Here is a 15,072-nt window from a genome sequence, read left to right on the forward strand (position 1 = left end):
CTCACAAGTATACAAGTCCTGTGTGTGTGTGTGTGTGTGTGTGTGCGTGTGTGTGTGTGTGTGTGTGTGTGTGTGTGTGTGTCTTCAGTAGCAGCGCAGGAAGAAGGTGTTGCAGGCCGTTCCTCTCAGACAGTCGCACAGTCGACCAATTCGAGGTCCATGTTTCATCGCACAGCGTTCGCCCACATCACACTGGGGAGGGAGAGGAGGGGGGGGGGGGGGGGGGGGGGGTGATTCACTGGAATCATGTGTGTCCTCACTAATACTGATAAACCTGAACATGGTGTGTAACACAGAGCATACACGTACACTTAAAGGGTAACTGGACGGAGGCTGGTGTAAATAAAGTGTGTGAACTGGTCCTTTGTGTCACTTTGGTGTTTCAAACGGTCACTTCAGATCCAACACACACACACACACACACACACACACACACACACACACACTGACTGATGGAGCAGCAGCTCTAAAATCCCTGTTTTAGTGAATGTAGTCTGGTGTGTGTGCTGTTTGTGGTTAAACCAAAAGGATCTTCCAGGTCTCTCTCTGTAGGGATCCTTTCCATGATGCTGTCACACACTTAGAATAACACTCTGAGCCTGTCAGTGGATCAAACAAGATCTTTTAGTGGACCTACTGTGATCAGGTGCAGTTGTCCCAAAGGATCACGTTGCAGCCATTGCAGCCCGTTTGGTGGCTGCTGGCTGAGGTGATCTACTGGTGATCTACTGGACCAGTTCCAACACTTTTACTACCTACCAGTCACTCACACACCAGGGAAATGTTCAACATTTAGTGAAATCATCTTGATGGTCCTTGATTTCATAGATAATATTTGTTATGAATAGCTGCTATTTAAATAAAAATGGAATCTGCCCTAAAACATCCGTTTGTTGTTTCTACGCTTCAGTTTGAACCGAACAGATGGAATATGTTCATCAGAGAGCGCCAAGCTAACTGTTTCCCCTTGCTAAAATAAGCTAAGCTAAGCTAAGCTAACTGGCTGCTGGCTGTAGCTTCACATTTAGCTCATTGAACATAACGAGGTAAAAGCTGGAAATGAGCCAATGAGCTAATATTCTCCTAATATTCTTCCTGTGAATCTGTGATGTTTGGTCTTAACTTTATTTCTTTATTTCTTAGCCACAGGGTACATAAGGACGAGCCGACACACTCACAGGACTCACAGAGGAAACAAACGAGCTCAATCAGAGGGTAAAAACACTCGACGAGCTGGTCGAGTCATGTTCTCACCCGAGGGATGACGCTGGCTTTTTTCTCCACGGAGAGGCCGACGCTGCTGTCGGCTTCATCCAGGAAACCCTGCAGAGCTTCAGCCTGGACACACACACACACACACACACATACATACACACATACATACACACACATACATACACACACCACACACACCACACACACCACACACACACACACATACATACACACACATACATACACACACCACACACACATACATACACACATACATACACACACACACACACATATACACACACCACACACACACACCACACACATACATACACACACATACATACACACACCACACACACACACCACACACATACATACACACATACACATACACACACACCACACACACACACACACCACACACACACCACACACACACACACACCACACACACACACACCACACACACACACACACACACACACCACACACACACACACACACACACCACACACACACACACACACACACACACACACACACACACACACACACACACACACACACACACACACAGTTTTAGCTTTATTTAAACTGTGACGTCTCACTGAGCTCAGGACCTTTTAGTGGTCAGCAGACAGCAGCTCCTGTCTGCGTGCTACTTCAAGCTAAATGCTAACGCTCACAGTGACGATGCTAACATGCAGGTATGAAGCTGACTTAAAGAAAACTGAAAGACGGGATGATTCAGGCAGGTTCTGCAGCTTTAAGGAGCCTCTTTTACCTGGACATTACCTGGACATTACCTGGATATTTACTGGATATTTACTGGATATTTACTGGATATTACCTGGATATTTACTGGATATTTAATTCAATTCAATTCAATTTTATTTGTATAGCCCAATATCACAACAGAGTGTCTCATAGTGCTTTACAAAGTTCACTGAAATAAACAAGTGTAAGCGAACAAACAATCTAATAAAGAGTCCAGCAGTCGATGAGGCCAAAGGATCAGTCCGGTGGATTTACTGGATATTACCTGGATATTTACTGGATATTACCTGGATATTTACTGGATATTGCCTGATATTTACTGGATATTACCTGGATATTTACTGGATATTGCCTGATATTTACTGGATATTACCTGGATATTTACTGGATATTACCTGGAGATTTACTGGATATTTACTGGATATTACCTGGATATTTACTGGATATTACCTGGATATTTACTGGATATTGCCTGATATTTACTGGATATTGCCTGATATTTACTGGATATTACCTGGATATTTACTGGATATTACCTGGATATTTACTGGATATTGCCTGATATTTACTGGATATTACCTGGATATTTACTGGATATTACCTGGATATTTACTGGATATTTACTGGATATTACCTGGATATTTACTGGATATTACCTGGATATTTACTGGATATTGCCTGGATATTTACTGGATATTACCTGGATATTTACTGGATATTACCTGGAGATTGCCTGATATTTTCTGGATATTACTTGGATATTGCCTGATATTTACTGGATATTACCTGGATATTACCTGGATATTTACTGGATATTTACTGGATATTACCTGGATATTTACTGGATATTACCTGGATATTTACTGGATATTACCTGGATATTACCTGGATATTTACTGGATATTACCTGGATATTTACTGGATATTACCTGGATATTACCTGGATATTTACTGGATATTACCTGGATATTACCTGGAGATTGCCTGATATTTACTGGATATTACTTGGATATTGCCTGATATTTACTGGATATTACCTGGATATTTACTGGATATTACCTGGATATTTACTGGATATTACCTGGATATTTACTGGATATTTACTGGATATTACCTGGATATTTACTGGATATTACCTGGATATTGCCTGATATTTACTGGATATTACCTGGATATTTACTGGATATTACCTGGATATTTACTGGATGTTTACTGGATATTACCTGGATATTGCCTGATATTTACTGGATATTACCTGGATATTTACTGGATGTTTACTGGATATTACCTGGATATTTACTGGATATTGCCTGATATTTACTGGATATTACCTGGATATTTACTGGATATTACCTGGATATTACCTGGATATTTACTGGATATTTACTGGATATTACCTGGATATTTACTGGATATTACCTGGATATTACCTGGAGATTGCCTGATATTTACTGGATATTACTTGGATATTGCCTGATATTTACTGGATATTACCTGGATATTACCTGGATATTTACTGGATATTTACTGGATATTACCTGGATATTTACTGGATATTACCTGGATATTTACTGGATATTGCCTGATATTTACTGGATATTACCTGGATATTTACTGGATATTACCTGGATATTTACTGGATGTTTACTGGATATTACCTGGATATTTACTGGATATTGCCTGATATTTACTGGATATTACCTGGATATTTACTGGATGTTTACTGGATATTACCTGGATATTTACTGGATATTACCTGGATATTTACTGGATATTACCTGGATATTACCTGGATATTTACTGGATATTTACTGGATATTACCTGGATATTTACTGGATATTACCTGGATATTTACTGGATATTACCTGGATATTTACTGGATATTACCTGGATATTACCTGGATATTTACTGGATATTTACTGGATATTACCTGGATATTACCTGGATATTTACTGGATATTTACTGGATATTACCTGGATATTTACTGGATATTACCTGGATATTACCTGGATATTACCTGGATATTTACTGGATATTTACTGGATATTACCTGGATATTTACTGGATATTACCTGGATATTTACTGGATATTACCTGGATATTACCTGGATATTTACTGGATATTACCTGGATATTACCTGGATATTTACTGGATATTTACTGGATATTACCTGGATATTTACTGGATATTACCTGGATATTACCTGGATATTACCTGGATATTTACTGGATATTTACTGGATATTACCTGGATATTACCTGGAGATTGCCTGATATTTACTGGATATTACTTGGATATTACTTGGATATTGCCTGATATTACCTGGATATTACCTGGATTTATGGATGTTTATTTGGTCCTCGATCTGGTCTGATGTTTCCACTGAGGACTCATATTTCTACAGTTTGACATGTTTTTAGTCTGAGTGTCTAAAGAGACACTCAGACTAACAGACTGTCAGTGGATCTACTGTAAAGTTACCGTCAGTAGATCTGGACTGAGGAGTCACAACATGTGTGAACATGTGGATGATATTATTGACTTTAGTGTCATTAGAGAAAAGAGAGATAACATCTGCAGACGGCAGCAAGTCAAATCATTTCTTATGCAGCCTGACGACGGAGTGACTGCAGCGACCTCTAACGACCTCTAACGACCTTTAATGACCTTTAACGACCTTTAACGACCTTTAACGACCTCTAACGACCTTTAATGACCTCTAACGACCTTTAACGACCTTTAACGACCTTTAATGACCTTTAATGACCTCTAATGACCTCTAACGACCTTTAACGACCTTTAATGACCTTTAACGACCTCTAACAACCTTTACCTGCTAATCACAGACAGAAACTTCATTTATCTTTTGATCAGACTCGTGTTCCTGACGACTTTCTTCTTCTGCTGGCAAATATTCTGTTTTATCTGTAACAACAAACCGTTGGTCAGTGAAGCTGATTATTACTGACGACCTTCATTTGTGTCAGTGGTTTTAATGGACAGAGACGGACTGACTGACTGACTGACTGACTGACTGATTGGCTGACTGACTGACTGACTGATTGACTGACTGATTGACTGACTGATTGACTGACTGACTGACTGACTGACTGATTGACTGATTGACTGACTGACTGACTGACTGACTGACTGATTGGCTGACTGACTGACTGACTGACTGACTGATTGGCTGACTGACTGACTGACTGACTGACTGATTGACTGACTGATTGACTGACAACCTTTAATCGGCTCAAATGTCAAATCTCAGTTTATTATCTAATTTAATTAGATAACTTAAACTCTTTCCACCATAATTGGTGCTTAAAACATTTTATTTTGATCTTAATTAGCCATAATTAACTCATTTACCACCTCAGTTATCATTTAATCATCTTTTCATAGCTTTAACTGATCATTCTTATTCATGACTGAATGATTAACCCTGAACAGTTATAACATCTCGTCAGATTTAATTTGACCTTCAATTCATTCGTTGTAATTTAAACCCTAATTACTGCTTTAATTATTTAGAATTCAAAAACATTACCACCTTCATTAGTTCTAATTATTTTAATACGATAATTTATCATATACATCAGCTATTATTAAACCCTTTAGCATTTAACATTTTTATTTAATTACTGTTTTGAAAACATTTCCACCTTAATTAGCTCTTTTCTAACGATCATATATCATATATATCATTTAGCACATTTATCTTTATCTTTTACCAACATAACAACTTTGACAGCTCCATGACATCGTTCATCACGTCGTTATTTATTATCTAACGAGCTCATTTTAAATGAACCAGTTTTAATGACTTCACCAAACTTCATTAAACTTCTTCATCAAAATAAAACAAGCAGTCGCCTACAGACTCAGAGATCCTGTATGCAGACAGATGACTCACCAGCTCTTTGGTTGTGAGTCCGACGAGCGGCTCGTCTGGTGCAGCCGGCAGCCGGCTGTCAGCTGACCTCTGACCCTGACAGAGTGATGTCAGCACGGACAGACAGACGGACAGGTAGACCACAGCACGCACACTCTCCATCGCCAAAACACTTTGAAAACCTACAAAATAAAAGCACAGAAAATGATAGAATCTTCCAAAAAGATTCTGCATCTATAAAAGCTCAAAAACAGTTCAGACAGACGGAGGTGGACTCACAATTAAACGCAAATGATAAAGATCCTACAAGAATGTTTGACAAGTGTTTGGCTTCTCTTCCTCTTCTTCTTTGGTGTCTAGTTTCAGCTCCAGAGTCTGTTTCTCCTCCTCGTTTGCTCCTCCAGCAGCTTCTTTTTCTGTCTTAGTTTTTCTCCCCTTGTGAGCTCCTCCTCTTCGTCTTCCTCCTCCTCACATGTGCGCTGTGCTGTCTTCCTCCTCCTGTATTTGTACCGTCCTCCTCCTCCTCCTCCTCCTCCTCCTCCTCCTCCTCCTCCTGCTGTCAGCTCGCTCACATATTATTCATGAATTCAGCGCCTCAGATGAAAGCGTGTGGACGTGTTGTGCTGTGATTGATGATGCGTCTGTGTGGTTAATATTAATCAGGCCGATGCTCCGTGTTTACATGACGACTCCCCGCAGACCTGCGTGTTGTTGTGTGGAGGTCAAAGGTCAGACCGACTCACAGCTGAAGGTCAGAAAAACCTCAGAGGAGCAAAGACGGCTGCTTCATTACGGAGTTTCTCAGAAATCACACTGACAGGACGTGTTACAGCCGAGCCGCTCGTTACAGGGATCATTAAACATGATCTCACTTCTCCGGTCTGCTGTCTTAGTGGTCACCTTTAGTCTCTTTGTGGTCACCTTTAGTCTCTTAGGGGTCACCTTTAGTCTCTTTGTGGTCACCTTTAGTCTCTTAGGGGTCACCTTTAGTCTCTTTGTGGTCACCTTTAGTCTCTTAGTGGTCACCTTTAGTCTCTTAGGGGTCACCTTTAGTCTCTTAGTGGTCACCTTTAGTCTCTTAGTGGTCACCTTTAGTCTCTTAGTCACCTTTAGTCTCTTAGTCACCTTTAGTCTCTTAGGGGTCACCTTTAGTCTCTTTGCGGTCACCTTTAGTCTCTTAGCGGTCACCTTTAGTCTCTTAGTCACCTTTAGTCTCTTAGTCACCTTTAGTCTCTTAGCGGTCACCTTTAGTCTCTTAGTCACCTTTAGTCTCTTAGTGGTCACCTTTAGTCTCTTAGTGGTCACCTTTAGTCTCTTAGTCACCTTTAGTCTCTTAGTCACCTTTAGTCTCTTAGGGGTCACCTTTAGTCTCTTAGTCACCTTTAGTCTCTTAGGGGTCACCTTTAGTCTCTTTGCGGTCACCTTTAGTCTCTTAGCGGTCACCTTTAGTCTCTTAGCGGTCACCTTTAGTCTCTTAGTCACCTTTAGTCTCTTAGCGGTCACCTTTAGTCTCTTTGCGGTCACCTTTAGTCTCTTAGCGGTCACCTTTAGTCTCTTAGCGGTCACCTTTAGTCTCTTAGTCACCTTTAGTCTCTTAGCGGTCACCTTTAGTCTCTTAGGGGTCACCTTTAGTCTCTTAGTCACCTTTAGTCTCTTTGCGGTCACCTTTAGTCTCTTAGCGGTCACCTTTAGTCTCTTAGTCACCTTTAGTCTCTTAGCGGTCACCTTTAGTCTCTTTGTGGTCACCTTTAGTCTCTTAGTCACCTTTAGTCTCTTAGTCACCTTTAGTCTCTTAGTGGTCACCTTTAGTCTCTTAGTCACCTTTAGTCTCTTAGTCACCTTTAGTCTCTTTGTGGTCACCTTTAGTCTCTTAGTCACCTTTAGTCTCTTAGGGGTCACCTTTAGTCTCTTAGTCACCTTTAGTCTCTTTGTGGTCACCTTTAGTCTCTTAGTCACCTTTAGTCTCTTAGGGGTCACCTTTAGTCTCTTAGTCACCTTTAGTCTCTTTGCGGTCACCTTTAGTCTCTTAGGGGTCACCTTTAGTCTCTTAGCGGTCACCTTTTGTCTCTTAGCGGTCACCTTTTGTCTCTTAGTCACCTTTAGTCTCTTAGTCACCTTTAGTCTCTTAGTCACCTTTAGTCTCTTAGCGGTCACCTTTAGTCTCTTAGGGGTCACCTTTAGTCTCTTAGGGGTCACCTTTAGTCTCTTAGTCACCTTTAGTCTCTTAGCGGTCACCTTTAGTCTCTTAGGGGTCACCTTTAGTCTCTTAGTCACCTTTAGTCTCTTTGCGGTCACCTTTAGTCTCTTAGCGGTCACCTTTAGTCTCTTAGTCACCTTTAGTCTCTTTGTGGTCACCTTTAGTCTCTTAGGGGTCACCTTTAGTCTCTTAGTCACCTTTAGTCTCTTAGGGGTCACCTTTAGTCTCTTAGGGGTCACCTTTAGTCTCTTAGTCACCTTTAGTCTCTTAGGGGTCACCTTTAGTCTCTTTGTGGTCACCTTTAGTCTCTTAGGGGTCACCTTTAGTCTCTTAGTCACCTTTAGTCTCTTAGTGGTCACCTTTAGTCTCTTAGTCACCTTTAGTCTCTTAGGGGTCACCTTTAGTCTCTTAGTCACCTTTAGTCTCTTAGGGGTCACCTTTAGTCTCTTAGTCACCTTTAGTCTCTTAGGGGTCACCTTTAGTCTCTTAGTCACCTTTAGTCTCTTAGGGGTCACCTTTAGTCTCTTAGTCACCTTTAGTCTCTTAGTGGTCACCTTTAGTCTCTTAGTCACCTTTAGTCTCTTTGTGGTTGTTTTCTGCCTCCTAATTGTTGCTTTGCGGTTGTTTTTGTCTCTATTTAGTCATTTGACATCTTTTTGTTCAACAGTGACGACAAATGTGTGGATTCACTGATCTGCTTTGAGTTTCCTTTAAACTGGACTGACTTTGATTTGTGTGTTGATTTGCTGAACAGAAGTATTGATAGATATATTTATAACAGATGTGTTTCCTGCATCAGTAGATGGAAACATGGACATCACACACCTGCTGTGTTCATGTTAACGACGGGAGGAAAGATGTGCTGATACAAACACACTGATTCATCAGCGCTGCTCATCAAACACAGCAGAGGTCAGAGGTCAGAGGTCAGAGGTCAGGGGTCAGAGGTCAGGGGTCAGGGGCGAGGAGCTCCCACGACTGCCTTTCGTCTCGGCGCTGTGTGTTGACAAATCTCCCATCATTCAGCGGGGCTGCAGATCAGGAAGGTGTTTAATGACGACGCAGAGGAAACCGTCGTGCCCTTTTCTCCGTCTGATTCCATCGTGCCGCGACCTGCAGCTCCGTCACATCGACTCGCTCACAGAGAGCTCGTCTCTGACGCTTTCATCCCAACTCTCATTAACGGAGAAATGTCAAACCGCAGCGTCGCAGCAACCAAAGAAAAGCTCACGTCTGCAAGTCTGTGAATCACTAAAGAAAAGCTCTGAAATGTAGAAAGTGACTCCGGTAAAGTTCAGATGCCTCAGTTATAATACAATACTGTTAAATGTGCTCTGACAGGCCAAGAAGCTGGAGGAGAAGAAGAGAAGAAGGAGCAAACAGTAAAGCAGATGGTAATAAGTGTCGTTCCTCTGACCTCGGCCACAGTCTGACTGTTTCCGTCCTTTACTGGACCGACCTGGGTGAAGATAAATTTCCAGTCTTAGACGTCGGAGTCGACAGTCGAGGCTGAAACCAACGTCACGCCGTCGCTGTTTATTCAGTTTACTCACAAAAACCAGAGAAGAAGAAGACAGACGGCGACCTCGTCTGAAATGTTTCCTCCTCAGTGACCTTCAGCAGAAGAAAGTCCGTCTGCAGAGAACCAGTGACGTTAATGTGAACAGTGTTAACAGCTGGACAATTTAAACTAACGAACGACTGCAGGAACGTGAAGAGTCGTCGTCGTCGTTCTCTCGTGATCTGATCGTAGTTTAAAACCACAAACGTCTGAGCGTCAAAGCTTTTCACTGTTTGAAGCGTTTGATTGTTTTAGATTTCAGCTTCTATTTGATTTGTGCAGAATAATCAAAGGTTCATCCTGATTGGTCACAGTGTGATCCTGCTGCATCACTGTGTACTGTGAAGTACTCCTACTGTGTACTGTGAAGTACTCCTACTGTACTGTGAAGTACTCCTACTGTGTACTGTGAAGTACTCCTACTGTACTGTGAAGTACTCCTACTGTGTACTGTGAAGTACTCCTACTGTACTGTGAAGTACTCCTACTGTACTGTGAAGTACTCCTACTGTGTACTGTGAAGTACTCGTACTGTACTGTGAAGTACTCGTTCTGTACTGTGAAGTACTCCTACTGTGTACTGTGAAGTACTCGTTCTGTACTGTGAAGTACTCCTACTGTGTACTGTGAAGTACTCCTACTGTGTACTGTGAAGTGCTCGTACTGTACTGTGAAGTACTCGTACTGTATTGTGAAGTACTCCTACTGTGTACTGTGAAGTACTCCTACTGTGTACTGTGAAGTACTCCTACTGTGTACTGTGAAGTACTCCTACTGTGCACTGTGAAGTACTCGTACTGTACTGTGAAGTACTCGTACTGTACTGTGAAGTACTCGTTCAGTACTCAAGTATTTCCATTTTCTGTTTTTCTGGTACTTTATACTTCACTAGATTAATGTGATATGAAGACACTGATTTTACAAACATGATCAACTTAACAAACATGAATCATCTGGAGGATCTGTTGATTAAACGAGGATCTGTTGGTTTAAGGAGGATCTGTTGATAGAAGGAGGATCTGTTGGTTTAAGGAGAATCTGTTGATAGAAGGAGGATCTGTTGGTTTAAGGAGGATCTGTTGATTAAACGAGGATCTGTTGGTTTAAGGAGGATCTGTTGATAGAAGGAGGATCTGTTGGTTTAAGGAGGATCTGTTGATTAAACGAGGATCTGTTGGTTTAAGGAGAATCTGTTGATAGAAGGAGGATCTGTTGGTTTCAGGAGGATCTGTTGGTTTAAGGAGGATCTGTTGATAGAAGGAGGATCTGTTGAACGCTGTTCTGTGATCCAGAATGGATCTGCTGCCTGCTGAACGCAGTAAACTGACGGAGCGACAGAAGAGTAAATGTGTTTTTTCTTCTCTTGTCAGAGACAAACTTGTGCTGCTGTCGTCATGTTTTTATCGCCTCCATCAGAGCAGCGTTCGTCACCGGGGGAGGGGGGTGTGAGGGGGGGGGCTGTTCTGGTTCGTTATCAGCCGACAGCAGAGAGTTTCACTGAAGGTCACAGACTGAAGCCACGACCACCTCAGACACATTAACACTCATCAAACACACCTTTCATCCTCCCTGTGTGTGTGTGTGTGTGTGTGTGTGTGTGTGTCATACTGTGGCTGTGTGAACACTGCAGCCTGTAGGGGGCGCTGGCAGGGTCCAGACTGTGTGTTCATCAGGTTTACTTGGTTCACTTGTTGATGGTATGAAGGTTAAAACGGTGTAAATAATAACTGAGTTTGGTTACAGAGCGTTAGCATGTTAGCATGTTAGCTGGGAGGCTAAATAAGAGGAGGAAGAGGTCAGAGGAGATAAAACCCTGATGACGACGCCACAGCGCTCACCCTGACGTGAACCTCGTAGTTTTTACTCGTGAGCTTGTGACACGAGAAGTCGTGTAGCTTTCATGATGAGCTTGATGAAGGGGTCACATGTCACGAGGCAACATGGATGCCAAAAGATTCCTCGCTGTCAGTGTCTACAAGCCGCTGACGCTAACAATTTAGCTAGCTAGCTGTTTTAGCTAGCTAGCAAGTTGTTACATAATGTTAATGCAGGAAATGTGATATCAACATTTTCCTCACATAGAAAATTACAAAGAAAAACTCTGTACGATGTACGACTGACAGTTAGCAAGTCGGTTAGTAGGTCAGTTAGCAGGTCGGTTAGTAGGTCAGTTAGTAGGTCAGTTAGCAGGTCCATAAGTAGGTCAGTTAGTAGGTCGGTTAGCAGGTAGATAAGTAGGTCGGTTAGTAGGTCAGTTAGCTGTTAGCAGGTCAGTTAGCAGGTCGGTTAGCAGGTCGATAAGTAGGTCAGTTAGCAGGTCGGTTAGTAGGTCAGTTAGCAGGTCGGTTAGCAGGTCAGTTAGCAGGTCAGTTAGCAGGTCGGTTAGCAGGTCGATAAGTAGGTCAGTTAGCAGGTCGGTTAGCAGGTCGGTTAGCAGGTCAGTTAGTAGGTCGGTTAGCAGGTCGGTTAGCAGGTCGGTTAGCAGGTCAGTTAGTAGGTCGGTTAGCAGGTCGGTTAGCTGTGTCGTCTGTTCTTGGAGGATTAAATGTCACTGGGCTTTATCTTCATTCTGTGGCATTTGTAGAGCAGTTAATTTATTCTGCTGTGTGTGTGTGTGTGTGTGTGTGTGTCAGTTACCCATGAGCCTCAGCTGCTGTTACTTTGGAGTGAACGGAGTCAGACGGCGAGCTGAAGCTAATTATCACATCTGGTAGGAGTTCTGTGATTGGCAGTGAAATGCACTGTGGGAGTTGTAGTTGTTTTCTCTCCCTCAGTGTTTGTGCTCACAGGATCCTTCAATGTTTGATTTCTGATCAGAGAACAGAAACTTTAGCCGTGATGATTCAGCAGCAGCACGAGCGTCTTTCATCCTTTTCTGGTGGAGTTTAGTACTTCAGCAGCTCCTCCTCCTCCTCCTCCTCCTCCTCCATGTCACAGTCCAACAAGGCCATTTTGAATTGTATCCCCCTGTAGATGGTTTGTAGGAGGTCAAGGGTCATTTTCAGACTGGCTGCCTGCGGTGTTAAGATGACACCTGTAAACGAGTGAAGCCTCCACACAGAGGTGAACACAGCGAACACGGTGGACGTGTTGGACTCCAGCCGGTCTCTTTCAGCCGCTTCTCTCCTTCCCTCTGTCGGGATGTCGTGCAGTTTTCCTCCTGGACTGAAATAAACATGGCGCCCGGGGCGTCCGTCACTTCCTCCTCTCGGCTCTCGTCAACACTCGCTGTGAGCCGCTGACACTGACGGCGGTCGTCTTCCATAACAGACACGTCTGATCACGATCAAAACACCAGAAATAAACCTGTGAAGTGGAAATCTGAAGGTTGCTGTCAGGAGGTCGGACACCTGTGGACATGTTCACTCCTTTATTTATCATCGTTCTTCTCTGTTTGTTACTGGAACTTTTCTCTGGTTCTGTATTTCACTTCTTTCTGTTCTATGAGGAAACAGTTTAGTGCCTCAAAGAGAGTGATAGAACGAGTTTAGTGCCTCAAAGAGAGTGATAGAACGGCTGTTTGTGGTTAAACCAAAAGGATCTTCCAGGTCTCTCTCTGTAGGGATCCTTTCCATGATGCTGTCACACACTTAGAATAACACTCTGAGCCTGTCAGTGGATCAAACAAGCTCTTTTAGTGGACCTACTGTGATCAGGTGCAGTTGTCCCAAAGGATCACGTTGCAGCCATTGCAGCCCGTTTGGTGTCTGCTGGCTGAGGTGATCTACTGGACCAGTTCCAACACTTTTACTACCTACCAGTCACTCACACACCAGGATGAGGACAGAGAGCATCGTGGGTAGTTGTCCTTTAACTATAAATGACTTAAATCGGCCGTGGCCTCGACAGCCTGATCTTCTGCAGCACGACGTTGAATATTTAACATCTTCAGGCATCTTTTAATCAGAGGGACCAAACAAGCATCAGATTCTGGTTCAGCTAATTTAGCAGGAAAAGCTTTCAGGAATCTAGTCCATGAATATAAAACACCATCAATAATCTTTAAAGATAAGAAGAACGGGGTTCTTTTTCTTTTATTAAATGATCAATGAGAAACAGAAAGAACTCTAAATCTGTGTTCCAGGTTGTTCTGGATCTCCACCAACGTTCTCAGTAGGAATCAACACCTCTGATCACATTTCCTCTCAGACTTTTATTTTGAACCGAATCTGTTGTGCTGGATTCAAACATTAAACTTCAGACTCTTGTTCTTGTTTGACATTGAAAGTGATGAATAGAACAACCTGGAGCAGAAACAATACAGAGAGAAGTGCTGCTTGTTCACAAAGTGCTGGAGATAAAAGCTGACGTGAAACGTTTCTGGAGATAAAACGTGGAGGAGTTTGACCCGCTGAGTCAGAGGAGGTCAAATAAAAAGGAGAAACCAGCAACATTTACATAAAACGAGCTCCTCTTCGTCCTCCCACTGTTCTCGGGCTCAGATTAATCAATAAATCAATAAATCAAAGTTTAAAGGAGGTTTTCATTAATTTGTACTTTTGGAAAATGCCCAGTTTAGTTTAGTTTTTCTCTTCTTGTCGATCTAAAAAGGTCCGAAAAGGTTTCGTGTAACAAAAAGACCAAACTGGATGTTTTGTCCATAAGTTCAGCTTGTCGTAGACGGGGGGGTGAAACACCAGAACCCTAACCCTTTTTATAAGAGATCATTAGAAACAGGACGATCAGAAGGAAACACTGATCTAATATTAACATTCACAGAAAGACAGAAGTAAAAAGCTCCTTTCTCTTTGCTCGCCGTGTTTCTGTGAGTGTGTCTGATTTGACGGTTTTGGCTTCAGTTAACTTCCGTACGGACGCTCGTCCTCCTGGTTCCTCTCACGTCAAGACGACAAAGTGAAGAAGTGAGAAAGTGTAAAGCGTCTGTGTCTGTGTGTCTGTGCTGCAGTGGGCGTGGCGCCGGTGAAGCGTTGTGATTGGCTGAGGTCCACCTGTAGACCCTCCCTGCTCCTCCGGGTCAAAGGTCACACTGCGGCGCCTCCCGCCTCAGATCAGGCTGGACCGAACTGATCCGGGATCAGCTGCAACACAGAAGCACGATCACACATCAGATCAATCAGTCAGCTGTCAACTGTTAGATCAGTGGATTCAACTGTTAGATCAATGGATTCAACTGTTAGATCAGTGGATTCAACTGTTAGATCAATGGATTCAACTGTTAGATCAGTGGATTTAACTGTTAGATCAGTGGATTCAACTGTCAAATCAATGGATTCAACTGTTAGATCAGTGGATTCAACTGTCAAATCAATGGCTTTAACTGTTAGATCAGTGGATTTAACTGTTAGATCTGTGGATTCAACTGTCAAATCAATGGATTCAACTGTTAGATCAGTGGATTCAACTGTCAAATCAATGGATTCAACTGTCAGATCAGTGGATTTAACTGTTAGATCAGTGGA

The 15,072-nt window shown here is 42.5% G+C and overlaps 2 protein-coding genes across 2 annotated transcripts in view; both read right to left on the reverse strand.

The window, feature by feature from the left end:
- Positions 1-84: 84 nt before the first annotated feature.
- On the reverse strand, positions 85-6,247 carry cart4 (cocaine- and amphetamine-regulated transcript 4). The gene is made up of 4 exons (XM_070845908.1): positions 6,174-6,247; positions 5,916-6,076; positions 1,255-1,338; positions 85-192 (listed from the first exon to the last, which is right to left on the reverse strand). Exons 2-4 carry the CDS (start codon positions 6,054-6,056, stop codon positions 85-87), a joined length of 333 nt encoding a protein of 110 aa, XP_070702009.1. The 5' UTR covers positions 6,057-6,076; positions 6,174-6,247.
- Positions 6,248-13,668: 7,421 nt separating this feature from the next.
- Positions 13,669-15,072, reverse strand: part of LOC139215075 (uncharacterized) — a 15,431-nt gene continuing 14,027 nt past the window's right edge. The window contains exon 5 of the mRNA XM_070845905.1: positions 13,669-14,691. The gene's annotated coding sequence lies outside the window, so the exon portion shown is untranslated. The remainder of the gene's footprint in view (positions 14,692-15,072) is intronic.

Source organism: Pempheris klunzingeri, chromosome 16 (genome assembly GCF_042242105.1).
Source record: "Pempheris klunzingeri isolate RE-2024b chromosome 16, fPemKlu1.hap1, whole genome shotgun sequence".
NCBI lineage: Eukaryota > Metazoa > Chordata > Actinopteri > Acropomatiformes > Pempheridae > Pempheris > Pempheris klunzingeri.